Source organism: Cricetulus griseus, chromosome 7 (genome assembly GCF_003668045.3).
Source record: "Cricetulus griseus strain 17A/GY chromosome 7, alternate assembly CriGri-PICRH-1.0, whole genome shotgun sequence".
Lineage (NCBI taxonomy): Eukaryota > Metazoa > Chordata > Mammalia > Rodentia > Cricetidae > Cricetulus > Cricetulus griseus.
The window spans coordinates 3,356,913-3,383,946 of record NC_048600.1 but is presented as its reverse complement, the minus strand read 5'-3'; the positions used below and the strand labels follow the sequence as shown (position 1 = coordinate 3,383,946).

At 48.6% G+C, this 27,034-nt stretch overlaps 2 protein-coding genes across 4 annotated transcripts; one reads left to right on the top strand and one right to left on the bottom strand.

Moving 5' to 3' along the window:
• Window positions 1-6,760: 6,760 nt before the first annotated feature.
• On the bottom strand, window positions 6,761-22,043 carry Idua (alpha-L-iduronidase). Of its 3 annotated transcripts, XM_027425967.2 has the most exons (15): window positions 21,475-22,043; window positions 20,772-20,912; window positions 15,535-15,675; window positions 11,010-11,095; window positions 10,753-10,860; window positions 10,352-10,447; window positions 10,062-10,264; window positions 9,812-9,991; window positions 9,484-9,700; window positions 8,936-9,148; window positions 8,735-8,856; window positions 8,522-8,647; window positions 8,373-8,449; window positions 7,946-8,046; window positions 6,761-7,832 (listed from the first exon to the last, which is right to left on the bottom strand). In XM_027425967.2, the coding sequence occupies exons 1-15, from the start codon at window positions 21,627-21,629 to the stop codon at window positions 7,726-7,728; spliced, it is 2,073 nt and encodes a 690-aa protein (XP_027281768.1). In that variant the 5' UTR covers window positions 21,630-22,043; the 3' UTR covers window positions 6,761-7,725. The 3 variants fall into 3 exon arrangements, with proteins under 3 accessions (XP_027281768.1, XP_027281771.1, XP_027281773.1); XM_027425970.2 differs by lacking the exon at window positions 15,535-15,675 and having other exon boundaries at window positions 20,757-20,912; window positions 21,475-22,041; XM_027425972.2 differs by lacking the exon at window positions 15,535-15,675 and having other exon boundaries at window positions 21,475-22,038.
• Window positions 16,814-19,667, top strand: Slc26a1 (solute carrier family 26 member 1). The gene is made up of 2 exons (XM_035448354.1): window positions 16,814-17,419; window positions 18,162-19,667. The coding sequence occupies exons 1-2, from the start codon at window positions 16,829-16,831 to the stop codon at window positions 19,665-19,667; spliced, it is 2,097 nt and encodes a 698-aa protein (XP_035304245.1). The 5' UTR covers window positions 16,814-16,828.
• Window positions 22,044-27,034: the final 4,991 nt, after the last annotated feature.

Here is a 27,034-nt window from a genome sequence, read left to right as displayed (position 1 = left end):
AAAAACTTACAGCTGCAAATCCAATTTCTAGATATGAAATCAAGTGCCCCGAATTAAGATGATGGATATTTGCAAAAGCAAAGGTTACTGGACTTGAATGCAACAGAAGTGTGCAGAGAGCACAGAGGAAGATGGCTAGGTAGAGACGCATCTGTGGACACCAGTAAATTCCAGTGGGAGGTGCAAATAAAATGGGACTCTCTAAAAGAGTAAAGGAAAGACAAAAGAAAAAAATACCCCCAAGGAAAATGGCTAAAAGATCTGGAGAGATGGCTTAGCAGTTGGAAAGAATGCCTGCTCTTCCAGAGGGTTCAATTCCCTGTACCCACATGGTGGCTCACAACCATGTGCAGCTCCAGTCCCGGGGCTTCTGAGGCCCTCTGCTGGCCTTCTTGGGCACTAGGCACACGTGTGGTGTACATACATGCAAGCAAAACACCCATACACATAAATTAAAAGACAACTGTTTAAAGTAAGAATAGCAATGCTTTTAAAGCTTACATGAAAAAAAAAAAAAGATTCTTTTTGTTTTTGAGACAGGGTCTTAATCTGTAGCTCTGACTGGCCTGGAACTCACCAAAGAAACCAGGCTGGCCTCAAGCTCAGAGATCCGCCTGCCTGCCCGCCTGCCTCTGCCTCCCAAATACTGGGACTAAAGGTACACACCACCACCACACCCCCACTTACATGAAAATTTAAAATATAGCACAAACTCTGCATAGAAAAATGGAAATATAATGTAATTATTTGAGGCAATATGCTCTACTTGAAGCTAGACTGCAACAGACTAAGAACACTTAATAGGAAGCAGAGCTTGACCACACCATTCTCGGTAGTTGTAGCTACTCCAGTGGCTAAAGCAAGGCAATGGCTTGAGCCTAGGAGTTCAGACTGGGCTCTGGGCAACATAGAAAGACCCCATCTAAAAAAGTAAGTTTAGTATAAATTCTCTAAAGTATCAAAGAATTTCACATAATGAAGCAATAAAGGAGAAAATGGGGAGATCATTCCAAATAAGAAAGAATGAAAAAATAATAAACCAAGATAGTAGATGTACACTCAATTTTATCTATAATGACATTAAATGTAAATATTCTAAACATCTACAATAAAATACAGAGACTGCCCAGATTTTTTTGGGAGGAAAGGGGGGCTAACTATATGCTATCTAGAAAAAAAAAACATTCTTTAAAAAAAAAAAAACATTCTTTAAAGACACAAGTAGGTTGAAAAAAAAAAAGATAAGCCAGGCAGTGGTGGTGCTTGCCTTTAATCCCAACACTCAGGAGGCAGAGGCAGGCGGATCTCTGTGAGTTCAAGACCAGCCTGGGCTACAAGAACAAGTTCCAGGACAGCCTCCAAAGTCACAGAGAAACCCTGTCTCGAACTGCCCCCCCCCCAAAAAAGATAAATCATGCTAACTACAGTCAAAAGAATCTAGACAAGTCAGAATGGGTTGCAAAACAAAGAATATTACCGGAGATCAGGAGGGTCATTCTATACAGATAAATTGGCATTTATAAAAGTACATGAAACCCTAACAACAACAGGTAAACATCTCTGCAGCAAAAAGCTAATAGAGTTAGGCAGAGAATGGGCAAGTTTACAGTTACACCGAGACTGCAGCATTCCCCAAAGGTAACTTGTGGTGATACTCCTTAGAAAGATAAGATACCAACAACAATGTCAATTTATTTAGCATAATTAATGTTTACCATTTGGGGTCAGGGCACAAGTCTCAATAGATTTAAAAGGTTTCAAATAACACAATGCATGTTCTGTGATGCCAGTGGAATTACTGCAGAGATTAGCAACAGGCATGAGGTCACTCAGTGGAAGAGCACTTGCCGAGTATGCATGCGTGAAAGGGCAGGGAAATTCATAACAATACTGATTAAGAAAGACTTTCAAATGAACAAGCTCAACTTCTGTCTAGAGGAGCAAGGAATAAGAGCAGTGGAACCCAAGAAGCAGAATGGAGGCATGGTAATGTCATGCCACACAAGTTACAGAACCACAACAGAAAAGCTGTAGACAAAGTGGAGGAAACAGAACATGATTGGTTGGAAACAACAGCAAAATTGACAAAGAAAAACAGAGGAAGGACAAAAGTTAACATATACAAACAGGCCTGCTGGAGCAATTACAAGAATAGTAGAGAATAAAAATCATTTTATGTCCGTGGGTTTGACAATTCAGACAAAGCAGATAGGTTCCTTGGAAGACAGAAACTACCAAAACTAACTCAAGAAAAAAAAATTTTTTTAAAAAGGTAACTTTAAAAGTCCATGTGTATTAAATAACTGGAAGTTTTAATTAAACCTACACACATACACATACACACACCCCACAAACAAAAAATGAAAACCTAAGCCCATTGATAAACTGCACCAGGCATTCAAGGAGAATGATATGGTACTATACATACTCCCAAATATAAGAAAGGACACTATGTCATGATCAGGAAAGCCTTCTTTATCTACAGCTGCAAAACTGGCTTTACCTCCAAAAACCAGCCACTTCAGGAAAATTAAGGTAATGGCCACAAGGACACAGAAAAACACAGGACAGGTCAGCACACCTTCTTGACTCTCAGAATGGACTGTTCCCAGACTAGGAACAGAAAGGAATTTCTTTGACTTGGCAAAGGGTAGCTATCAATGTAAAAATGTAAAGAAAAAATTATAATCAGCCTCACACATAATGGAAAACTACTACTTTCCCCTAAAATGAGGAACCAGATGCTTACATTCAATCTTAACTTCTGTTTAGTCCTTCACCTGTTGCCTTTACTCAGTGTACACCTGTGATCTCTTGGTGAGGTGGCAAGCGAGACGGTCATAATGTAAAGCTCCATCACAGCAAGAAGTACAGCAAACTGACTGTCACATGTGCTAGCTGAGTGTGTAATTTTGGAAGTGTTTCACAGATTTCTGAAGAACTGAGCCTGAATCTAACATATGCTCCGGCCATCATACTCCCAGGCCCAAACCTAACAGAATTGAAGGTCCACAAAAGACATATGCACAGATGTTCACCACAGCTCTATTTCCAGCTGAGGTCAGGCAGTGTTGGGAAGCGGAGAGCCCTGTACAAAAGCCTTAAAAGGGCAAGAGGCTGTGAGAGGCCATTGCATGAAGCTGTGACATCCAAGCTGGGTTGCAAGGAAAACCCCAGGATGCTGGAGATGCTCAGCCAAGAGGTATCAGCCAAGGAAAGTTGCAGGCAGGAATTGGAACCATCTCTAGAAGAGATGTATGTTGCAGGCAGCAAAGTGGGTGGGAGGTTGTGCCATCTGAGCACTTTAAAACTAAAGCCCTAGGCACCAGACATGGAGCTATAGGATTTATTGTTTTCTCTCCTGAGTTTCAATCTTACTTTGGTCCAGTATTTTCCCACTATACCCCCATACCTCCCCTTTGGAAGGTAATACATATTTCATTTCCTTGTATATTGGAATGTACATAATACATCTGTGTATATAACATAGCACTACTTTTTAAATTTGAGATTGAGTTTCAGAAGATACTCCACTGGAGGCAGGTTTTTGAGAATTTATGCCCTCCAGCTCTCTCTCTCTCTCTCTCTCTCTCTCTCTCTCTCTCTCTCTCTCTCTCTGTTTTGTGTGTGTGGCTGAAGATTTGTGATCTCTGCTTCCTGCTTCAAAGACCATGTCTGCTTCTTACTGCTATACCTTCCTGCCATAGTGAACTTTTATCCCTCTGAAACTAAGCCATAATAAATTCTTCCATAGATGCTTGGTCATGGTGTATTATCATAGCAACAGAAAAGTAACTAATACAGCACCCTGAATGAAAATGAGGACATGAAGCCGGGCGGTGGTGGCACACGCCTTTAATCCCAGCACTCAGAAGCCAGAGGCAGGCTGATCTCTGTGAGTTCGAGACCAGCCTGGTCTACAAGAGCTAGTTCCAGGACAGCCTCCAAAGCCACAGAGAAACCCTGTCTGGAAAAAAAAAAAGAAAAAGAAAAAGAAAAGAAAATGAAGACATGATCGCTCCAAGGTATGGTTGAGGAGAAGGATTTTATTGTAGATATGAGGGAGAGTTCAGCCAGATGCATCTGGAAGGGTCCAAACTGAATGGGGCCATGAGTGAGGAGGAGCAAGAGGGGAAAATGAGATATGGCAGTCAGACCAAGAGAAGAACCAAGGACCTACTATGCCCAGTCATCAGGGCCAGGAATGGCATTATGACAAATAGACCTTCTATTATGATTAGGTTTTGTCAACTTGACACTAGCTAGAGTCATCTGTGAAGAGGAAACCTCAATTGAGGAACTGTCTCCATCAGATGGGCCTGTAGGCCAGCCTCAGGAACATTTTCTTTGTGTGAGGACCTAGCCCACTGTGGATAATGCCACCTCTGGACAAGTGGACCTGTCTAGTATAAGACAGCAAGGTGAGCAAGCCATGAAGAGCAAACCAGTAAGCTGTTTTCCTCAATAGTTCCTGCCTTGACTACCTAGGGTCTGAAGTCTGTGGTGTGAGCCTGAGTACCTTCAGGGTTCAAAAGTTGGGACAAGGGACCTGGACAATACCCTACCTGCACATACTGTGGCTAGGAAGCTTGTGATACCCCCTTCTTGATGTACACAGGGACAACCATCAGTATACCAAAGCCCTTTGGAGGCAACTACACCACAGGCATACAGCATGCTTTAGAGCTGGCTCTCAAATATGGGTATTACTCAAGCACTTCCACAACAATGTGCCTACAGAAGGCTGTGGCACTGAAGGGACCAGTAAGATAAGACACCATGAACAAGATGAGAGGGCCTGAGACATTTCCACAGAGTATAGGCTGCAGAGAGTTGCTGGACATGGGCCCACAGGACCCTTTGCCAGCACAAACTATCACAATGTTGTTCCAGGGCCTCATATAATTCCTGACACAGGACCTAGAACAAGGGAGACTAGGTCCCACCTGGAAGAGGGAAGGTCAACTCTCATAGTGAATGGATAATGGGTCTGAGTGACTCAATCCTGTCACCTGAAAACTAAGTGACCTACTTACTGGCCAGTGAGGTTTGGGACATCTGTCAGTGGGCCACGTTGGCTTGTTCTGAAGACCACCCACGAGGCCCATTTTTAGTTTCCAGGACAGACTGGGAGATGGAGAGATCTTTCTCTAGCCCCAGGGATAGTTTGCTGCATTATGACCATGTCAACACCCACTGTATCTGAGGGCTGGCTCTCTGACACATCCGCTTCTCCACTGGAAAGTGCACTTTGTCTCACCAAGAAAACAGACAAGTCTATTTTCCCATAATGGATGTCCACACACCTCAAGTTTGCCTAGTGACATCACTCTTCCAAAATTAATGCAACCTGCTGGTCATGCTCACTGGGTTTGGTGGGCAAGAAGTTACATGCCCTGGAGGGCTTAGTTAAACATACTTCTAAGAGGTGGAAGACAAGCTATGAAAAGCTCAGGACCCTCCAGGGAAGCCTGTGGTGATCCCATGGCAGTGGGAAATGTCATATTTTATTGTAAGTGAGGGGTCACTGACAGGCATGGTGGTCCTCATCTTAGCACTAGGGTGACTGAGACTGAAGGGTCAAGGGTTCAAGGCCAGCCTAGGGTCCACAAAGGGATAAAAAGCACTACAGAAGGTCATTGTATTTCATTCACTCTGCCCACTTTTAAGAGGCACAAGGCCAGAGGAATTCTGAATTTAGATGTAGCCATGCAGTATGTGCAAGCACTCCATTCAGGGCTATTTCCTGGGCAGTAGGTAATACTAACTTGGAAAAGTTTGGCAGCAGGCCTAGGCTGGGCTTCCATGGGCTGCCGGAGACAAGGGAAATGTGCAGAATGAATTAAGGAAATGTGTAACCAGCAGGCCACCTGGAAGGGGTGTAACTGTGTCTTAGCACACCAGGGACTGGTACTGAGAGAAAGGGTTCTTCCAATGGGCAGAACCAAGGTGATATATCCAGCTTATTTTGAATAGTAAATATATTCCTCACCCCAAAGGCTTGCATGTTAAACAATTAGTTTCCAGGTAGTGGTTCTGTTTTGAGAAATTCTAGAAACTTTAGGAGGTAGGCCTAGTTGAACAAAGCAGGTCAGTGAAGAAGTGTTTTTGAAGGTTACACTTAATTCTATCCTTACTTTGCTTCCTGTTCCCAGGGTGAGGTGAACACACACCCCCAACACAAGTTATCATCTTCATGATGTTCTTCCCAAGTGCATGGGGCTAAGCAACAAGGCATTCGAAGTTTACTGCAGCTATGGATGGCCCCAGGGTCCTCAACTACCATTCAAACTGACAGTAGACCTTTGTGTGATCCACAGGGTGCTGGCTTAGAAAACAGAATACAAGAATTACAGTTACAGGGTTACGTAGGCTTCCAGTCAGATTTCAAAGGAAGAATTGGGAGGCCAGATGATATGTGGCAAAGCTGGGATAGTTTTATGTCAATTTGTCACAAGCTAGAGTCATTTGGGAAGAGGGAGCCTCGAATGAGAAAATGCCCTAACAGGGAAAGCCTGTGTTGCATTTTCTTAGTGACTGATGTTGGAGGGCCCAGGCCACTGTGAAAGGTACCATCTTTTTGGCTGGTGGTCCTGGGGTGTATAAAAACATAGTCTGAGCAAGCCTTGGAGTCAGTAAGCAAAACTTCTCCATGGCTTCCACATCAGTTCCTGCCTCCAGGTTTCTGCTCTGACTTCCTTCGATGATAGACTGTAATGTGGAAATGGAAGTGAAATAAACTTTGTCCTACCCAAGTGGCTTATGCTCATCATGTTTAATCACAGCAGTGGGAAACCTAAGACACCTGCCTTGGAGAAAGTGATAGGGGCTGTAATGGCCACACCACAAAGATAGAACTGCCTAGCACATTAGAGTTTATGTCACAATAAAATGTGCCCCAATCCTGGGAATGAATCTGCAGGGTTTATGTTTGTCTTGCTATGTTTTGGTCTTGCTTCAGTTAAATCCTTCCTGGTCATTTACTTTCCTGTTGAAATAGAGATGTATACCCTGTACAATTGTATTTCAGAAGTGTGTAACTTTCTTTTTGATATTACAGAATCTCAAGGTAAGAGTTTGTCTTGAGTCTCAGAGAAGGAACTGTGTGTACATTTGGACTGTGTGGACAAAGTGTGACGTGTGGTGTGTTTCTGGAAGTGAGTGTGTATTTGTGTATGTGAGGAGTGTGTGTGTGTGTGTGTGTGTGTGTGTGTGTGTGTGTGTGTGTGTGTACCACAGGTCAATGTTGAGTATCTTCTCTATAGTTCTCTATTTGACTTTTCTGAAATGGGATTTCTTACTGAACCTGGAGCTTGCAGTTTCCGGAAGACTGGATGGCCATTGAGCCCTGGCCTGTCTCTGGGTTATAAGTATATATTACCATCCCAGCCTTTACATGAGTGCTAGATATCTGAACTCAAGTCCTCATGATTGCACAGCAAGCACTTTACCCACTGAGCCAGCTTCCTGGTTCCAAATGTCAACTCTGAACAGCTGGGAAGAGGGAAGAAGGTGGTTAAAGGTCACTCCATCTGGGCCCTCTGTAATGTTCATCCACAAAGGTAGATCCCAAGACTGAGGTAGAGAAAGATACTTTAAAAGGAAATGGGGGAACAACAAAAGGAGTCCATAGTCAACTGACTAGCTAATGGCAGTCCAGCTCAACCTGGCTGACCCCACTCGCCAGTCAGCACAGGCTCACCAGTCACTAGGAGCCAGTGGCTCTCATGAGGCAGGGACATCCAGGTAAGTCACAGGGTCTGAGAAGGGGCCTGGCCGTGCCCAGTAGTCCAATGCTCGTACCCGATAGGAGCCGGAGACCACAGCTGTGTCTGCAGACACAAAAGTACACGTTTTCAGAAGTTCCTAAAACCTTGGACCCACCCCACACCACACTGTACTGAGGTCCACCAGGACAACTGCCAAGGTCAGGGTTTTAGCGCACCTGGGCTGAACACAAAGAGGTTAAAAGTTGACGGCCTCCTGCTGATTGGTGCATACTCCTCACCCTTCTGGGAGAACTGGATCTCATATGTCCACAGGCACCTGGGGAGGGCTGGGTCAGTACTGAAGCTGGGCCCAGGCAAACCCTGAGGGCCTATTTGGGCAGGGTAGGGTAGACTCCCAACCCTCTACCCTTTAGAGTCCTTCCTGGCACTTCTAGGATCCCTGGGCACTCTCAAAGTTGTGACAGGCCACAGTGAGGGAAGAACACTGGAGACCCACTGTAAATAATCTCCCACTCAGACACAAGTGGATCTGTGCAGGCACGTGCAGTGTGTTGGAGCACAGAGGTACCCGGCAGTGGAGGAGGAAGATGAAAGCTCTCAAGGGCAATGGCGTAGGGAAGGGTAACCACCCCACTCACGCACTTGGAGCCCACATGCTCATCCGACCAGACCAGAACCAACTGCCCATGTGTCAGGGGCAGTGCGCGGAGCCGGCTAACCTGTGAGGAGGGAGTATCTGTGAAGGGGTGAACTAGGCATCCCCACAGGTAGGGTGGGAAGCTGCCACTTGCCTGCCCTGGTGGCTTCAAGGGGCGTGTGCATACATGCACCAGCAGAAGTGACGGCAAAGAAAGCTTCCTGTGTAGAGTCAAGCGGCCCCCAGCAGGGAAAGGGCGTGGTGCCTCAACCACTGGGTCCTGGGGACAAGGGAGGGGCATGCAGCTGGCAAACCTCCCCACAAACTAAGGAACCCCTTCTCCCTCCCTCCCTACTGGCTCACAAACCTCCACCATGCGCATACGTCGGAATTGCTCTGCAGAGGGGAAGACTGGCTGGCCCATGTGTTGCCACTCACTGGAGGGGCTGCAGAGTTGATTGTCGAGGTAGAGTACTACGTAGACAAGCCCTGTGGACCCAGACACCATGGTTTACCTCCCTTGTCCCACTCCTGCTGGGATCCCAAATTCCTTTAGAACCCCACTCACCCAAGCCAGGGGGTACCCCACGAAGGTGAAGAGTCACAGGGATACTGCCGTTGAGGTGTGCATGGGTGTCATCACTAGTGTAGATCAGGACTGTGGTACGCCAGGCCTCTGAAGAGACTTCAGGGCGATGGGTGCTGGCCAGGACACCCACTGTGTGATTGCTGTCCAACACAGCCCCAGCCTGTGACACCTCTGCCCAGAGTTGTTCTCCATCTATAGGCCAGGCAGAGGACTGGGCCGGTTAGCTGCCTCGTCCCCAGCTCCCGGCTTCCTACACTAGTGCCTGGCTCCCACTATTTGTGTACTGGGAGGCCTTGCCATACTGTTCAGCCTACAGAATGGGAGGAGGAGATGAAGCAGAGATTTGGAAAACAACCCTACAAAACCCATCCAGCATCTGGAAGAAGTAAGTTCGAACCTGCCCAGCATTTCCATGTTCTCTTACTCCAGGTCCTTCTATGCTGATCCTCACCCAATCCAGGACATGCCAGGCTACCATGGGATGTTCACACTGACCCAGCACATGCAGAAGTAGGGTCATTACTCACCCAACAGGGCCATCAGCCCCATGACTGTGAGGACTGGCTTTCGCAGGAGCTGCACATGGGGTGGGCAAGTATTGTTGACCTGAAAGCGGGCGGTAAGTGTACGCTGGGAGAAAGGGTGTGGGTGGTAGCTCAGGAAGGCATTGTCGTTGCTCAGGAGCACATAATGCATGGAGGAGCTGCTATTGGCAAACAGCAGGTTCTGGTGCTGTGCAATGACCTGTGGACATCAGGGCAGTTGGGACCTGTACCTCTGGCCACCTGTACTGTTCCTACCCCCACCAGAGGGAGGGTTCCTGAAGCCAGATGAGGCTAGATGGCAAGCACCCACCTTCACCACCAAGGCGGCATAAGTCACGTCAGCTCTCCAAGGTTGTGGCAGTGACCAACCCACCAGAGGGTCTGCCTCGTCATTGTAAATAGGGGTGTCCTTGAACTCAGGGAAGAGCTGCTGGATCTGTTCCACAACTGCCATCTCCTGCTCCAGGATGTACATGGAGCTGCCTGCGCCCTGCAGCCAGCACATACCTTAGTGCAGGCTCAGCTCAAAGCTGGCAAGGAGGGGTGAGGGAATCGCATACCTTCTTGTGCAGGGAGATATAATCCAGACGCACGCCCACCTCACCAGTGAAGAAGTTGGTTCCATTGGCACAATGACGCAGGAGGCTCCAGCACAGTGGTGACTTTGGCAGGGGGTGGAAGGAATCCCCAGGGCCACCCAACCTCAACATGGGACTGGCATCGTGCAACCCCTCAGAACAAGCATCATAGTAATTCAGGAAACCTAGGGCAGAAGGGTCTTGAGGGTCTGGGGTTGTTTGCTTCCCTCTCATGCAGCCCACCCAACAGGACCTGGAAAAATGTTACGCACCTTGTGTGGTCATGGACACATTGTCAAAGTCGTGGTGGTCTGGTTCATTCCAAGTCTCGAAGTTCCACTTGGAAACATGTGTCAGCCCATACCTATCTGCAGAGTGTGCCCCTGCTGTTACAGCTCTACCTTCAGGACTGAAGATGGAGCCTACCTGGTGTCTCCTAGGAATTGGGCCCCATGGGTGGGGTTCCATTTGATGGGGTTATCTGGTTCCAGGTAAGTACCCCACCCCTATCAGGTGAATCCCTCACCTACCAGGCATCTCTGGCTGGGGTATAGGGAGGTCTGTGACTGAAGACCATGAGGTGGTCCCGGTGATCAGGGAGAAGGGCCTCCCAAGGACAGCCCACTGCAGCCCCCTACCCCCCCCCCCGCACCCGATTTCTCCCTCTATGCACCAATATATCTCCTGGCCAGGAGAGAAACCAAGTTCTTCCATTCAAACACCTGCTGCTTGTCCTCAAAGTCCGTGAAGTGGCCAGAAGGACTGCCCATCAGCTCAAACCCTGAAAGACACAGGGGCAGCTGCCCCACTACCCAACACACCAAGCCCAGCTGGGCTACATCTCACCAGCCCCTCAGTCAGTGCTAAGATACCACCACCCACCAGGACACAGAATGGCAGGTGGTGGGAGAAAACAGGGTCACTACTCACCAGGGAGAAGCTGGTTCTTCATGAGGAGGTCCAGGAAAACATCCAAGTAGGTGAAGTTGTATATCAGTCCCTGCGCAGATGACTTTCTGTGGAGAGAAGTAGCATTTCTCCACACTCTAGATTAGAATTAGGGCCTCATTCAAGTTTATAGGTGCCCCAAGTTACCAGGGAGATCCAGGCTTTTAGATGGGCCTTCCCTTTGAAAAAAATCAGCACTGTGAAAGTCTGTCACAGTATGTACAAGTCTGTACATACTATGTACAAGCGTGTGCACTAAGCCTTAAAGACACTGAATGCATGGGACTAGGGAAGCGCCCATCACTCACAGTTGAATGTGAATGGGTGTGGGTGTGCATGACAACTCCAAGAGATTCAATTAGGGCCCAGGTCAGGCACCACACTGAGGAGGGAGGGACAGGCAGGTTGTATAGGAAAGGTGTATGACAGGGATGGGGCAGGGACAGCTGACAGGGGAACAGGAGTATGGGACAGCAGCCCAGCAGAAACTGTTAGGCACTACTTTCATTCTCCACACTCTCAGAAACCAAAACTCCAAATCTGACCCAACAGTCCCTTTCCCTCACTCCATACTAAGAAACAACATGGATGGACAAGAAAAGAAGATGGAGAGCTTCCTCAAGTCCATACGGAGTCCTTTCGTAAAGGGCTCAGTTTCTGAGAGGAAAAGAGTCATCAGACAACTCCCTGGACTTTTATCAAACATCACAAGTTCAGCAGAGGGGAAATGTCAGAGTGAAAAAGGAAGGATGATCAGGAAGAGGAAACCACTCGAAAGAGGTAACATCCAAGACCTGCCAAGTGGTGGCATGAGCCCGTGGTGAGAATATCAAGGAACAAGCAAGTACAAAGGCCCTTAAATAGGAGCAAACTAATGGTAGTCAAGCAGTAAAGGCAGCTACCTGGCCCGGAGCAGAAGGAAGGTACAGAGCTAGGAACGGGGTTGGTTAATGGGGGCTTGTGACCACGTGAAGATGGGGCATGATTTAGGCCACATGACTCAGAACAAAATAGGAGACCTGTAAGATGGTGATCAGAGCAAAGCCACAAGGTTCTGGAAAGACCCTGGTAGTGGTTAATCGAGGTGAAAGCAGGAGACGTCAATAGGAATGAAGTAAGCGATGCTAGGACAGTGTCTACTGTCAGATCTGAGGTGAGCAATGTACTGGACAATTTCATGAATTTCAGGACACTGATGCTTGGGGCTGTCTCTGGCTTAAAGTTCTGGGGAAGTGGTGAAGAGCAGCCCTGAGGGCTGAATATGCAGCCGAGGCAGCTTGAAGGCACCAGCCAGCAAGTACAAAGTGTCAGTCCTGCCAGGTTCTGAGCAGGTTCTGAGAGCTTACTAAAGACCAGTTGCCCCAGAAGATATGTAACACGGCTCATGGGTTTATCTGGAGTGGGATGTAGGTCAGAGACAGTCTCCAATGTGTGTGGTGGAACCCCCTCTACAAGAAGCACATCAGTCCCTCACTGTACATGGTCACATTGGCTACTGCCCCCAAGTTCAGGTCCTGCTTCTCCCAGCCTGCCCTCTGTACTACAAGACAAGACATGCTTGGCTCTTTCCCTTCCCACCCAATGGTCTAGACAGTTGCAAATAAATAAAATCTAACAAGCACTTGGATAAAGATTAAACACATGTTCCAAAGTCCCAAGTTGTTGGGGTCAGTTAGAAGCTGTCACCAGCTCCCTATCTTCACAGACCAGGCAGAGCAGGTCTCAGAAACAGGGCTATTTCTGAGCCAGTCTTTCACATCAGAGATGTCCCAAGACTGTAAGCCTGTATGGACCTGACTGCCTGATACCCCGACAGCCTCCATAGTGATGCCAGACCATCCAGATACCTCCAGGGGCCCCCCATTCCCATGAATCCTTTGTCCTCGCTGCTGCGAATTAGTTCCTTTCTGCAGCCTTGGAGGGTGATGGTGTTAAAGATCTTGACCTGGGGAGGGGGCAAGTCAGTGAGGTGAAGTGTAGGGAAGTCTGCCATCTCCTGCAGAGCGGCCTGAGCCATAACGCAGCTGCTCTGCAGCAGGGAAAGGTGCAGCCACACTAGCAAGGCCACACAAGGGCCCTTTCACTCTGGCCCGCAGTCGCGCTGCTCAAGGCCTCCTTCCGCTAGAGGCGGAGCGCGTGCGCTTAGAGGATGAGGCCGCAGCGGCTGGTGAGTGCCTGGGTGTGAGCGGGGGAGCCTGAGCTGGCGGGGAGGCGGAACGCACCCGCAGAGGAGTGCAGCAGTACCCGGCTGCACCAGGGTCGGTGCATTCAGCAGGCTTGGGAGGATCCGGGAAGAACACGGTCTGTGGACGCGACTATGCAGGATGCCAAGCAGGATGGGGGTGGTGCGTGGAGCGCGGAAACACTCAGTATCTCTCTCGGGAGAACCTGCTGAAGCCCCAGAAAGGTGCGAGCTCGGCCGAGTTTGGGGGAAGAAATTCTGATTTGGTCCTGGACCCCGTTTGGTCCATCATTTTCAACTGTCGGGCAGGGTATAATGTTTTCTTCCCAAATAAAATGTATTCAAGATTTAAATGGTGGAATTAAAGATAAAAGAAGGAAATCACTGAACCGCATAGGCAGTTCTATGGGCCCATAAGAGTTCAGCAGCAAGCCAAGAATCCTGCAGCTCAATGGGCACATTGGGGTGGGACAGTGGGCCTGGTCACACCCATTGCAGCACCACCCTGAGTGCACAGAGCTGTAGAGGCAGAAGAATGAGTGGGGCAGGGAACTGATGGCAAGTCATGGAAGACATGACTTCATCTACATTTCAATTGGCTGTGGACACTGGCAGGGCAGGGTGGGAGTGAAGGATGGGGCGGGAGTGTGAGGTAAGACCCAATCCCTCTCACCCAGGGCAGTAGAGAAGGGAGGGATCATTCCTACAAAGTTCTCTTTGCTTCGAAGGGAAGGTGAATACGCTCACCCTCTTCTTCACCCCAGCACCTCTGTGTTTACAGGTGCATCCATTCCACAACTTCAGCTCTGTCTTTCTCAAAGATGTAGCAACAGTACATTCCACAGGGGCCCCTCTGTGGACAACTGGATAGGTTATCACTTTATGGCATCCCCAGTAGCTATCCCCACCACCACTGAAGGAGCCTTTTATCTGACAAAAGAGGAGCTGCTCTGACTAGCCCCACCACACCCATTTGTAACTGCTCCTGTAAACCACATTTCCCAACTGCTGTGCAAACAGTGGCTCAGGGTTTGTTGTAAGGGAAAAAGGAGGCCCAGTCTTACAAAGGTAGGGCATAACAAGTTAAGACCCTGGGGCCCTAAATAGGTTCTTCCAGGTTCAGCAGACCCACGTGGAGAGAGAGGACAGCATCCAAGTGGGGATCCTGAGAACAAAGGTGGAGGAATATCTAACCCACAGAGCATCCAGCCCTGCCTAGTCTCATAGTCAGACTTCCCACTTTGGCCATTCCACCCACATTCTATTTTCATTTTACCCACAAGCAGGGTGTTGGCCAGGTCCATGACTGCCAGGAACTGGACAAGACTTGCACATGTCCCAAAGGAGTGTCCAACCTGTGAACTGGAAGGGACTCTGAATTCTTATTATCTCCTGACCTGAAGGAATGGAGCCTCAAGGTCCCAGCTGGTTTTGCAAGACAACTGTTGATCCCAAGCCCCATCTCAAGACACTTGGGGGATAAGAGGAGGAAAACATACAGTTTCACTTTGTCCAGTTCCAAGGCAAACTGCCCACTGTGCTTGGGCCTGTGAAGACAGCACACCAGCCTAGCTGGGCCTTCCAGCCATAATGAAGGGACCATCTCCAGGATGGGAAGGTAACCAGAATACAGCAGTCCACAGAAGAGAACTACTTACTCTCAAGCACATGTGAGAGACTCATTGTGGGTCTGAAGTTCTGACCAACCTTACCAAACTTGGAAGCATTCCTTAAGTCTGAGGGCACTGGTTAATATGCTATCCTTACAAGGCAAATCCTGTGTGCTACAGAAATACATGGGGCCAAGTACCTGACCATGATCACAGGTGGTCAGCACCAGGAAGGAGAGGAAGAGAAGGGGGACAGGAACTGAGGCCAATCCAGGATCCCTGCCTCCAAGGGAAGAACACACCTATCTTGATGCTGACAGTCCTTGGGCTGTGCGCAACACAGACATGTGTTCACTCACTCAAGTATGTACACACAAGCAGTAGCCTTATGCATATACTGCACACAGAGACATGGAACAGAGTCTGAGCTTCAGCCTGCCCCAGTTAGAATAGGCTCCAAGAAGGTAGAGAGAAGGCAGCCAGCATCTGGGTAGGTGGAGTCAGCTGTACATGACCCCAGAACCTCTCCTCTGGGGCCTCATACTCAAGCATCCTGCCTGACCACTCCTGTCCCACCTACTCTCCCTCCTAACAAGACAGAAGCTGTTGCACCTGGAGCACCCACCCCTCTGCAGAGGGGAGTTTATCAGAGGCCCACATAACCATAATTACTTGTGAGTCTCTGATTATAGTACAACTCGCCGGATTAGCTCACCGGATTAGACGCTCAGGTAACACTCGTTTGGCGGGAGAAACCCATGACTCAGCTATTTGGGGAGTAAATAATTTAACAGCGAGTCCAGCACAGTATTCCCACAGGCCAGTCTCAGAAGCGCCTGCCAACCTTGTTCTCCGCCTGTTAACAGAAGCCAGAGTGATTGCAAGTTCAGCCCACGGCAGCCCCTGGATATTGCAAAGCCTACAGAGCCAGCCAGGTGTCCCAGGTAAGAACTGTCCTTGTGCCCAAACAACAGGCTCCAGAAGATGTGGCTTAGAGACAGGAACCTAGACTGTCGTTTCTCTGAGAATTGCTCAGATGCAAGGCAGGTGACACTTATGAGCCGATAAAGACGTGGGGTGAGCTCAGTGACTCTAGTGTATCATTGTTCTCGTGTTCCTCAAGAGCTAGGATGCCTGATAGACCGCCCTATTAGGGAAGCTGCTGTTCCAGTAACCAAGCCAGGCACAATAGGCTCCAACAGTCACCACCATGTCCTGAGTCCCAAGGGAACAGGGACTGTTTGATTAATATTACAAACAAGTACTTTGGAACCTGTAAACAGGACCCAGGGTCACCATGTGGTCAGCATGGCCTGAGAACCAAGGCAAGGTCAGATGGGGCTAGGACAGCTAGGCCAAAGGTGGACAGTTTGGTATAGTTGAGCCTCTGAGAAGAGGCTCAGCACTAGGAGTAAGGAGCATACTACTTCCGGAGCACAATGGTGCCTGGTGAGGCACCCTCTAAACTCATGGGGAAAGGTGTCACAGACTGGGGCCCCAGCACACACAATATACAAGGCCTTCTGCCCACCTCCAGGCCCACGGTGTTCCCAGAACAGGTGATGGCTTAAGAGAACTCATGGGGAAGTGGGGTGGCTGGCAAAGCCCCTTGCCAGACCAGATGGATGGGGAGTGGCTTGGAGCTCAAGCTCAGTCAGTCATGCACCTGCCTCTATTGTGACTGGCCTGGGCATAACTGAGCTTAGTCCACCCTTGTCTTGGTGGATGACCTTCAGAATGCTATCAGTGGGCTTTATATAGGGGCTGAATTAGGTAGACCAGAGAGCACAGCTAGGGCTGAAGCTGGTAGAGTGGCTCCCTGGAGCACACTGCTGTCAGGAGCACTCTTACCATCCATCTACACAGAAGAACGAGTGCTTGATGGAAGGACAACCTCTGATGTCTGTGTCTGAGTGGACAAACACTCGCTGGGAAGCTAGCTCCTAGGCTGAACTCCTAACCATGCCCATTCTCCCTTGTAGGTTGGCCAAAGAGCCTGGTGTGACAGGATGGATGCTTCTCCTGAGCCCCAACAGAAGGGTGGGACATTGGTGCTGGTCCGACGGCAGCCCCCTGTGTCCCAGGGCTTGCTGGAAACACTGAAGGCCAGGATGAAGCAGAGCTGCACCTGCAGTATGCCATGTGTTCAGGCTCTAGTGAAGAATCTGTTTCCTGTCATATACTGGCTGCGTCAGTACCGCCCTAAAGAGTACCTGGCAGGTGATGTTATGTCTGGTTTGGTTATTGGCATTATCCTGGTGCCACAGGCCATAGCCTACTCACTGCTGGCTGGGCTGCAGCCCATCTATAGCCTCTATACTTCTTTCTTTGCCAACCTTATCTACTTCCTCATGGGCACCTCACGCCATGTTAATGTGGGCATCTTCAGTCTTCTGTGCCTCATGGTAGGTCAGGTGGTAGACCGAGAACTCCAGCTGGCTGGTTTTGACCCCTCCCAGGATTCTCTGGGGCCTAAGGACAATGACAGCACCCTCAACAACTCAACTACAACACTGGTGTTTGGGCTACAGGACTGTGGACGGGACTGCCATGCCATTCGAATCGCCACTGCCCTCACTCTGGTGACTGGACTTTATCAGGTAAGGAGTTATCTGCATAGGAAGCAGGCTAGCTGACTCGGCTCTTAGAGCACCTAAAGGTGTTTGCCATTACCACCAGGAAAAACCTGGAATCATGTGGAGGAAGAATCCTTCAGGCTCAGAGAGAAAACAGCCCAGCAAGGGCAGAGGTGGAGCCCAGGCCTAGGTACCAGAGGGACTTAAGTCACAGAATGGAGGGATATGTGGGGCGTGGGGCTGGCCTGGCTGGCTATGGTCTGAGTAGGGCCACTGGGCCAAATGTGGCCATGGTTCAGATAAGCTAGACTACAACCCCAATGTCTACCTTGGCTTTCTGACCCAGGCAGGACCTAGGAGTAGAGATGCATTCCCTTGGCCTCACCATACTTAGCTCTTTTCTGCTGACGCTGTTTTCCCTATTACTCCTGTCTGCTCAGGAGGGAACTGGGTGGAAAGAGCTGTGTGTGCTACATACAAGGCACAGAGGAAGGGCCTGCCTCCTTCTGCCTACAGTCCTGATTCTGAAACAAAGCCAAGTTTCTGCATGTGTGAGAGTGTGAGAAGTGAACACCACAGCCAACTGCAACATCCTTGTGTTATATCCCTGTGTCTTCTGGCCCATTACACATGTGGAAACAGCAGGAGTCCATTCAGGGGAGTAAGCAAGGGTAGATACCAGGCTCTGTGCTGTAACCCTACTCCTTGGTATATTCATGCTGGCTCCTGCCTCATGGCCTACTAACTGACTGTACTCCATCTACAGGTCCTCATGGGTGTCCTGCGGCTGGGATTTGTGTCTACCTACCTCTCACAACCACTGCTTGATGGTTTTGCTATGGGAGCTTCTGTGACCATCTTGACTTCTCAGGTTAAACACCTGCTGGGTGTGCGGATCCCTCGGCACCAGGGCCCAGGCATGGTGGTCTACACATGGCTGAGCTTGCTGCAGAGTGTGGGACAGGCCAATATGTGTGACATGGTCACCAGTGCCATGTGCCTAGGAGTGCTGATAGCAGCTAAGGAGCTCTCAGACCGCTACCGACACTATCTGAAGGTGCCAGTACCCACAGAGTTGCTAGTCATTGTGGTGGCCACACTTGTATCCCACTTTGGACAGCTCCATACTCGGTTTGGCTCAAGTGTGGCTGGCAACATTCCCACTGGTTTTGTAGCCCCACAGGTACCAGACCCTAAGATAATGTGGCATGTGGCCCTGGATGCTATATCCCTAGCACTGGTGGGCTCAGCCTTCTCCATCTCGTTGGCAGAAATGTTTGCTCGTAGTCATGGCTACTCTGTTCATGCTAACCAAGAGCTTCTAGCCGTGGGCTGCTGCAACGTGCTGCCTGCCTTCTTCCACTGTTTTGCCACTAGTGCTGCTCTGTCCAAAACCCTGGTGAAGACAGCCACTGGCTGCCAGACACAGCTGTCCAGTGTGGTCAGTGCTGCTGTGGTGCTGCTGGTGCTGCTGGTGCTGGCTCCATTGTTTCACGATTTGCAACGGTGTGTGCTGGCTTGCATCATTGTCGTCAGCTTGCGTGGGGCACTGCGCAAGGTGAAGGACCTCCCACAGCTTTGGCGGCTAAGCCCTGCTGATGCACTAGTCTGGGTGGCTACTGCAGCCACCTGTGTGCTAGTCAGCACTGAAGCTGGACTGCTAGCTGGGGTGTTCTTCTCACTGCTCAGCTTGGCAGGCCGCACACAGCGCCCACGGGCTGCCCTTCTTGCTCGAATTGGAGATTCGACCTTCTATGAAGATGCTACTGAGTTTGAGGGCCTCCTGCCCCCACCTGAGGTGCGAGTGTTCCGTTTCACAGGCCCACTCTACTATGCCAACAAGGACTTCTTCTTGCACTCACTCTACAGCCTCACAGGGCTGGATGCAGGGCATTCAGCCACCAGGAAGGAGAAGGGCCGGGGGGTGGATGTTGATGGCCAGGATATGGGTTCAGTGAGCAGTGGGGCTGGGCTGGTGATACCCCTGGCATTTGGTTTCCACACAGTGGTCATTGACTGTGCACCACTGCTGTTCCTGGATGTGGCTGGCATGGCCACACTGAAGGATCTGCAGAAAAACTACAAAGCCCTGGACATCACCCTGCTTCTGGCTTGTTGCAGTCCCTCAGTGAGAGACTCATTGAGGAAAGGGGGCTTCCTTGGGGAAGACCAGGAAGCTGAGGATGAGCTGCTGTTTCCCAGTGTACACAGTGCTGTGGAGGCTGCGCGTGCCCGCCGTGAGGAGCTAGTGGCTTCTGACTCTGCCTTCTAGTAGGACCAAGACCCATCTATCTACACAGTCGGGCATTGGTGGCGCATGCCTTTAATCCCAGCATTCGGGAGGCAGAGGCAGGCGGATCTCTGTGAGTTCGAGACTAGCCTGGTCTACAAGAGCCAGTTCCAGGACAGCTTCCAAAGCCACAGAGAAACCCTGTCTCAAAACAACAACAACAACAACAACAACAAAGACCCATCTACCCAAGCCAGTACTGAGCTCCTTTGGTGGAGTGATATGAAGGATGTGTCATTAGAGATATACCCTTGAACCATCTCTGCCCTGGAAAATCTAGGGAACTCCAACTGGTAGGAAAGCGCTGCACCCTTAACACATTCAAGGATTCCAAACATTCAGTGACTGAGACCTCTACCTCTGAGATCACTGCTGCCTCCTGGTGCCTATTCAACCCTGGGGGTTGCAACCCCACACACCATTCCTCAGCCAAGACAGTGCCCAGTTTGATATTCTGTGTTACCTTCTTATCTGAAACAGAGTCCTGCTAATTATGTTGGCCTCCAAGATGCCAAAAGGACACTTTCCCTCCCCCCTGCACCACCAAGTATCAGGTATGAACTGAACATATGGTCAAGGGGCAAGGGTCTGAATTTCCAAAATGCCTTCTCAAGCCTGGTGCTCATCTTGGTTGGCCCCTTGCAAAGGCAGTCACCTGCTCCAGAGCAGATGGTCTGGTGTCACTGCCTATAATGATGTGACTGATATAACCCCAACCTGACCTTCAGGCACTATGTCTCTACACAGTGTATACTGGTGACCACAATGTGGCACATGTATGGTATAAAGCCAGGCACAGTAGATACCAACCCCATTCTATACTTCTGAGAAACCCTCAAAAGGAAACCACCATCCAGGGGCTGCCCTTGGCACAGCCAAGCGGATCTTCCCCTCCTCTTCTGCCCAACAGGATGCTCTAATAGGAAGTACAGTCCCAGCCCTGTGACCCACGTGATGCTCCCTAACCCACAGCCCAGCACTGTACTCCACAGCTGGCCCAGACAGGGTCAGATCCACCACCTCGGCATCTCTGTACGACAAGCTCTGACCAGCAGTTCCCAGGGCACCCACCTCAGCATCACCCACCTGGCTGTAATGAGATCCAGCAGCCAGTGTATCCGGACCTGCTCGATGCCACTGTGAGGTACGGCACCTATGTAGGCAAGGTTCAGTTGCTGGTCCCAACTAAGGTCGTACTGGTAAGCTTGGTCGTGAGGCAGTGGGGGGCTGGGGACAGGACAAAGAAGTGAAGTGTTTATCCTAAGCAGGGACCTGCAGCAGATCAGGTTCTACACATTTATCACATGACTTCCAGGCCCTTGCAGAGGATCAGTGTGTGTCTCTCTACATTCTATGATAAAGTAGCCCTTTCACCAGAAATGTTCTAGAGTCTTGTCTTTGGAGGGTGGGCTTCAACAGGGCACAGTAGTATATTCTAGTAATAGGACATCTGCCTGCCATAGAAGAGGATCTGCACATTCCTAGAGAGACTTGGAGGTATTCAGAAACCAAGTCTGGTCCAACACTCGAGATCAGATCTTGGTACTTTGGGAGAGTCCTAGGTTCTGCCGAAGTACCACTCATGAGCCTATAGCTCTTGATCCCTGGGGGCCATTTAGGGAGACCCATAAAGTAGAAAACCCATGCCACACCCTGAAGGAAGGAGCTTGATCTTCACTCCTGAGTGTTCAGGAATGATGGGCTGAGGGCCCAAAGGTGTGATGAGAAGAACCCAGGGGACAAGCAAGAGGCTCTCCTGGACTTGGCAAGAGCTTGTGGTGGGCCTCACCAGAAGCCGGTGCTCCTCCAAAAGGGCAGCAGAGGCCTCAGCGGGCGGGCTGCATCCACACGCACCAAGTATGGGGTCTCAGCCAGAGCCAAGGCCTTGGCCAAGAACGCAGCTAGAAACGCCAGCGTAGCGGAGGGGGGTTGCGGGGGGCGCATGGCTAAGGTATCCCGGCGCCCCCGATCTGCAAGCCTTTAGGTCCCGGTCGCAGTGGTTCCGCCTCCGGGTAGCGCCCCACGTGATCGCTCGCCAGGCCGGGTCAGGACAGACCCCAGCACGCGCCGCCTCTTCCCCTAGCGAGTTCCGCCCAGGCTGCTTCGTCTCAGACTCTCCAAACGCCGAACGAACACTGACGGTGCTTGGAAGAACGCTGGCCTTGAGTGTCTTAGTGAGGCCATTATTCTTGGCGGTGGACGGAAAGGTCTCTCCGGAGGCCGACAAGAGGTTTGAAAAGCAAATCAGACACGACTGAATCTCGTGAGGAGTGGAGGAGAAGAGCTGTACCAGAAGATGGCGCTGCGAGACTGCTCCAAGAATTGGGTTTGAGGAGACAGTCCAGAGCTTGGGAAGAGCGTATCTATGCCTTTTCCTGAAATGGTGCTGCTGCTGTAAGACAAACAGGCGTGGTCAGAAACGCTTCTAGTGGACGCCAAAGGTCAATCCTGGATGTCTGTGGGCGGGGCTGATAGTGCAAGTTTTTAAGATTTGCATTGTGCACACACGCCGAGTAGGATATTAGCAACAGTGGAACAAAATCAACTAGGCCCTAACGACCCCTGTTCCAGGCACTCTTGATAGCACATGCCTTTAATTCTGGGGTTCCCTCGACAATAAAAGCAATCAAGTTTCACAACTCCGTGAGAAACCGCTTTCTCGTGCAGTCCTCCCCTGACACCAACCTTCCCTAGAGTCGAACAAGTGTTGATAGTTCCTTAGGTAGGTGATTTTAAGTCTTAGGTTCTCAGGACAGCTGGTAAAGGGAATGTTTGTAGGTGGAGAAATGAAAGCTCTTATGTCATAACCCCATTTAAAGATCAGAAACTCGGGAGCCCATGTGGCATTTCTTCAGCGACTGAAATACAAAGCTCAGTGTCCATAGATAACCTCTTCCTACTACTTGGAAGAGTATTCTGTTCTGTAAGAAGAATGATGTGTGGAAGCTGTACGTTTGATCTTGAGTTAGTGAGTTTATTAAGCACATAGCAAACAAAAATAAAATAGCAATAGCAAAGCATCAATGTTGGTCACTCACAACACCAAACAGAAATGACTGGGATAGCCTGAGCAACATAGCAAAAGGACAGGGGGGGGGGTGCTGAGGGAGGAATGGATAAAGCAATTGCACAGAAACATTCTAGAAGCAATGCAAAGGCAGTAAATGCCCCAGAGAAAACTGCTAAAAAGTTGAGTGGAGCATTTCAAATAACCTAAACACTGAAGTAACAGTAAGAGTCCAGGCTGGAACTAAAGAGGGAGACAGCAGTGGGAGGGAGATTGTTTCAGGCTAGCCTTCCTTAGAACAGCCAGTGATGGCAGGACCCTTGGGGTCATGGCTTGGGAAACAGTTTCAATCAAGAACCTGAGAAATTGGGACAGTCCTATCGGTGTTGTGGGACAGAAGCTGAGGGTCAGGCTCAGCATGTTAGAGGACTATACTCTGAAAGTGAAGGTGATACAGAAACTGAATTGTTCTCACAGGAACTGAAGTTCAAATCTCCTCATGTCCTGAGTAAGTGGAGGTAAGTATCTCCACCTGACAGAAGAGAGCATATTCCCTCCACTCTAGGAAGCTCAAGCTAATGAATCATCAGAGTGTGATTAACTGGTGCTGGAATGGCTCCCGGGTCAGGAAAAGATGATATTAATCTCACAGAGAGCACTTGGAAAAATTCTTAACCTGAAAATGTATGTTGCCCAATAAAATTCTGTCAGTCACAATTCCAAGGTGGTTAAATGACTTGACTGCATCACAGTGGGAATGGAGATGCATTTGTTCCTTTCATATTTGGGCTAACATATTTGGAATCAAAGGGGCTTTGTCCAAACAGCTCTGAAGTTCAAACCAAAAAGTAATAATATGAGTATGCGTAATACTTGAAGAAAAGCAAATTCAGCAAAAATGTTAATGATTGGTGGACCCAGGGTAAAAATACATACGACTATCCTAACTTTTCTGTACATTTGAAAAAAGTATTATTGAGACAAGGTCTTCTCTATATGTAACCCTGGCTGGGTTGGAACTTGCCTTGTAGATCAGGCTGGCCTAGAACTCACAGGCATCTGCCTGCCTCTGCCTCCTGAGTGCTGAGATTAAAGGCGTGTGCTACCATGCCTGGCATTATCATTATCATCATCATCATTTTTTAAATTTTATTTATTTATTATGTATACAGTATTCTGCCTGCATGTGTCTCTTCATGCCAGAAGAGGGCACCAGATCTCATTACAGATGGCTGTGAGCCACCATGTAGTTGCTGGGAATTGAACTCAGGACCTTTGCAACAACAGCCAGTGCTCTTAATCTCTGAGTCATCTCTCCATCCCTTATTATTATTATTATTACTATTATTATTTTATATATTTTGAGACATGGTTTCTCTATGTAGCCCTGGCTATCCTAGAACTCTATCTGTAGACCAAGCTGGCCTCAAACTTAGAGATCCTGACTCTGCCTTCCAAGTGCTGGGATTAAAGTCATGTGCCACTACCTCCAGCTCCTATTTCTCTATTTTATGTGTATGTGTGAATGCTTGCATGTATGTATGTGCACCAAGTACCTTCCAGGTGTTCCTGGAGGCTAGAAGTGAGCATCAGATGGCCCGGAACTAGAGTTAAAGGTAGTTGTGAGCCACCATGTGGGTGCTGGGACCTGAATCTGGGTCTTGTGCAGGAACAACAGGTTCTCTTAACCACTAAATCATCTTTCCAGCTCCTTAAAAATTTTTTCAACATAAAAACATTGAAAAAAGCTGGGCAGTGGTGGCACATGACTTTATTATTTATTATATTATTTTATTATTATTATTATTATTATTATTATTATTATTATTATTTTGGTTTTTCAAGACAGGGTTTCTCTGTGTATCTTTGGAGCCTGTCCTGGCACTTGATGTACTGGCCTCGAACTCACAGAGATCCGCCTGCCTCTGCCTCCCAAGTGCTGGGATTAAAGGCGTGTGCCGCCGCCACCACCACCTGGCTGAGACTCACATCTTAAGGCAGCCTAGGCTACATAACAAGACCCTGTCTCAAAAGGTAAAGAACTGGGACTGTAGTTCAGTGGTACAGGTCTTGCTTAGTGTTCACAAAGCCATATTCAGATCTCCAGCACCAAAAAAATTTAAAGGGAGCTGTAAAGACCAAGAGGAAAAAGATGAAATGAAGTAACAAAGAAATACTGGAAGCAGCCAAATGGAAATGACCTATTGTCTTCAAAGAGCCAAACAATAAAATGAACACTGACTCTTCAGCAGAAGTACTGGACCTGAAGAGTGAAAGCAAACTTTCTAAGTCCTGAAAGCAGACATCTTAGTTTACTTTCTTACAATGTGATAAAACATGCTGACCAAAAGCAACTTGAGGGGAAAGGGTTTATTTGGCTTATGCTTCCAAATCACAGTTCATCGTTGAAAGAAGTCAGGGCTGGAACTCAAGGCAGGAACTGAAGCAGAGGCTGTGGTGGAAAGCTCTTACTGGCTTGATCCCCATGGCTACCTGCCCAGAGTTTACCAACCACAGTGAGTTGAACTCACCCACGTCAGTCACTAATCAAGAAAATGCCCCCACAGACTTGCCTACAGGCAATTTTGATGGAGACATTTTTCCAATTGATGATCCCTCTTCCCAGAAGACCCTAGCTTGTGCCACACTGACAAAAAAATTAGTTATCATGTAAGTAACTGGTAGTTTAAAATTATAAGTTTAGCAAAAAAAAAAAAAAATTCCAGTTGGGTGCTTTGATAGATGCTTCAATTCTCAAGACACTCAGGAGGTTGACACAGGAGGATTGCTTGAGCCTAAGAGTTTGAGGCCAGCCTGGGCAACATAGTGAGAAACATATCTATAGGTCATACATAGTTACACAGATAGTTTGAAAAGCAGAGGTTGAATAGAAACATTTTAGAAAAATTGTGAAAAGAACTGTTGCCACCCATTTTTATTTTTATATGTTGTCCTTCAAGAAGAAAGATAATGATCCCTAGTCAAATGCAGAGGAACCAGAAAGAATGAAAAGTAGGGGTATAAAAGCTGTGTAAATGGCCGGGCATTGGTAGTGCACACCTTTAATTCCAGCACCAGGACAGCCTCCAAAAGCCACAGAGAAACCCTGTCTTGAAAAACAAAACAAAACAAAACAAAACAAAACAAAAAAGCTGCATAAATCTAAGGGATTGTGACTGCAGAAAGCCATGGTGTAGGAGTGTCTTATGGGGGCACAAAGACAAAGGTGTCTGGGGAGTTACACTGAATGCTAATAGCAGCGCAGGCGCTAGAAGTAGGTGTCAGTGTTGGAACTCCACTGTTATAGTTCCGGAACATGCAATCTTTATTGTCTGCTGAAGGGTATTTGCAGGCATAATTGCATTAAGATCTTGAGATGTGAGATTATCCTAGATTATCCAGTGGGTCCCAGATGCAACGGTGTGCTTACACAAGGAGGCAGCAGAAGATGTGCACGGAAGGGGGGCTATGGTGGCCCCAGAAGATTGTCCTAAAGCTAAACCAAGACTCTTACACCAGGTATGGGGGCTCAGCAGACATGGGAGCGACGTCCTGAAAGAAAAGGAGGTAAGATATTCTAGCAAAGCCTACCATTGTGGCCTGATGACATGTATGAACTTTTGATTTGTATTTGAGTACCAGAGGGCAAATTTCCAGCGAAGCAGTGCATCATACATGTGAGGGTGGAGCCATGTGTCATTTGAGGGTATTGTGTGCCAAGAGACTGCCTAAAGAGTGGCTAGGTGTAGGCCTGTCTGGTACTGAGAACATCCTGGCTAGGATGTCATCAGTTCCTCTCTGAACACCATCGCAGATTTTGGTCAGAGCGCTGCCAGCAATCCACCAGCTTCCATTGCCTTGCCATGCATTCCATGAATAGCAAGGGTCCCACCCCTCTGAGATCTGAGGCAAAGATGTCATCTTGCTAGCCTTTGGCAGGGAAGTGGACATGGGGAACTGTCTGTTTCTAAAGATAAACAGACCAGAGGGTCCAGGTTTGGCTCCGTCTTGTCTTAGAGAAGCCTTTCTGTGTGAAGCAGAAGAGGGATAAGCTATTCCTTTAGGAATAAGTTTAGCTCATTCTTTTAGATGGCTAACCTCCACTTTTTGTGTATCTTGCTTGTATTAACTATATTTTCTTACTTTCTGTGTTCTAGATGTGGCATTTGGGGCTTTGGTCCTAGATATACCAGTACAATGCCCCAAGTTGGCTAATTCCAGACAGCAAATGGAGTACCTTTGATATGAAGACTAAACATTTCAGAGTGTAGACTCACATTAAGTGGGCATCCTTGCTCTAGACCCCAAGAGGGTGCACAGCAGAGCATGCCATAGAGCCCCA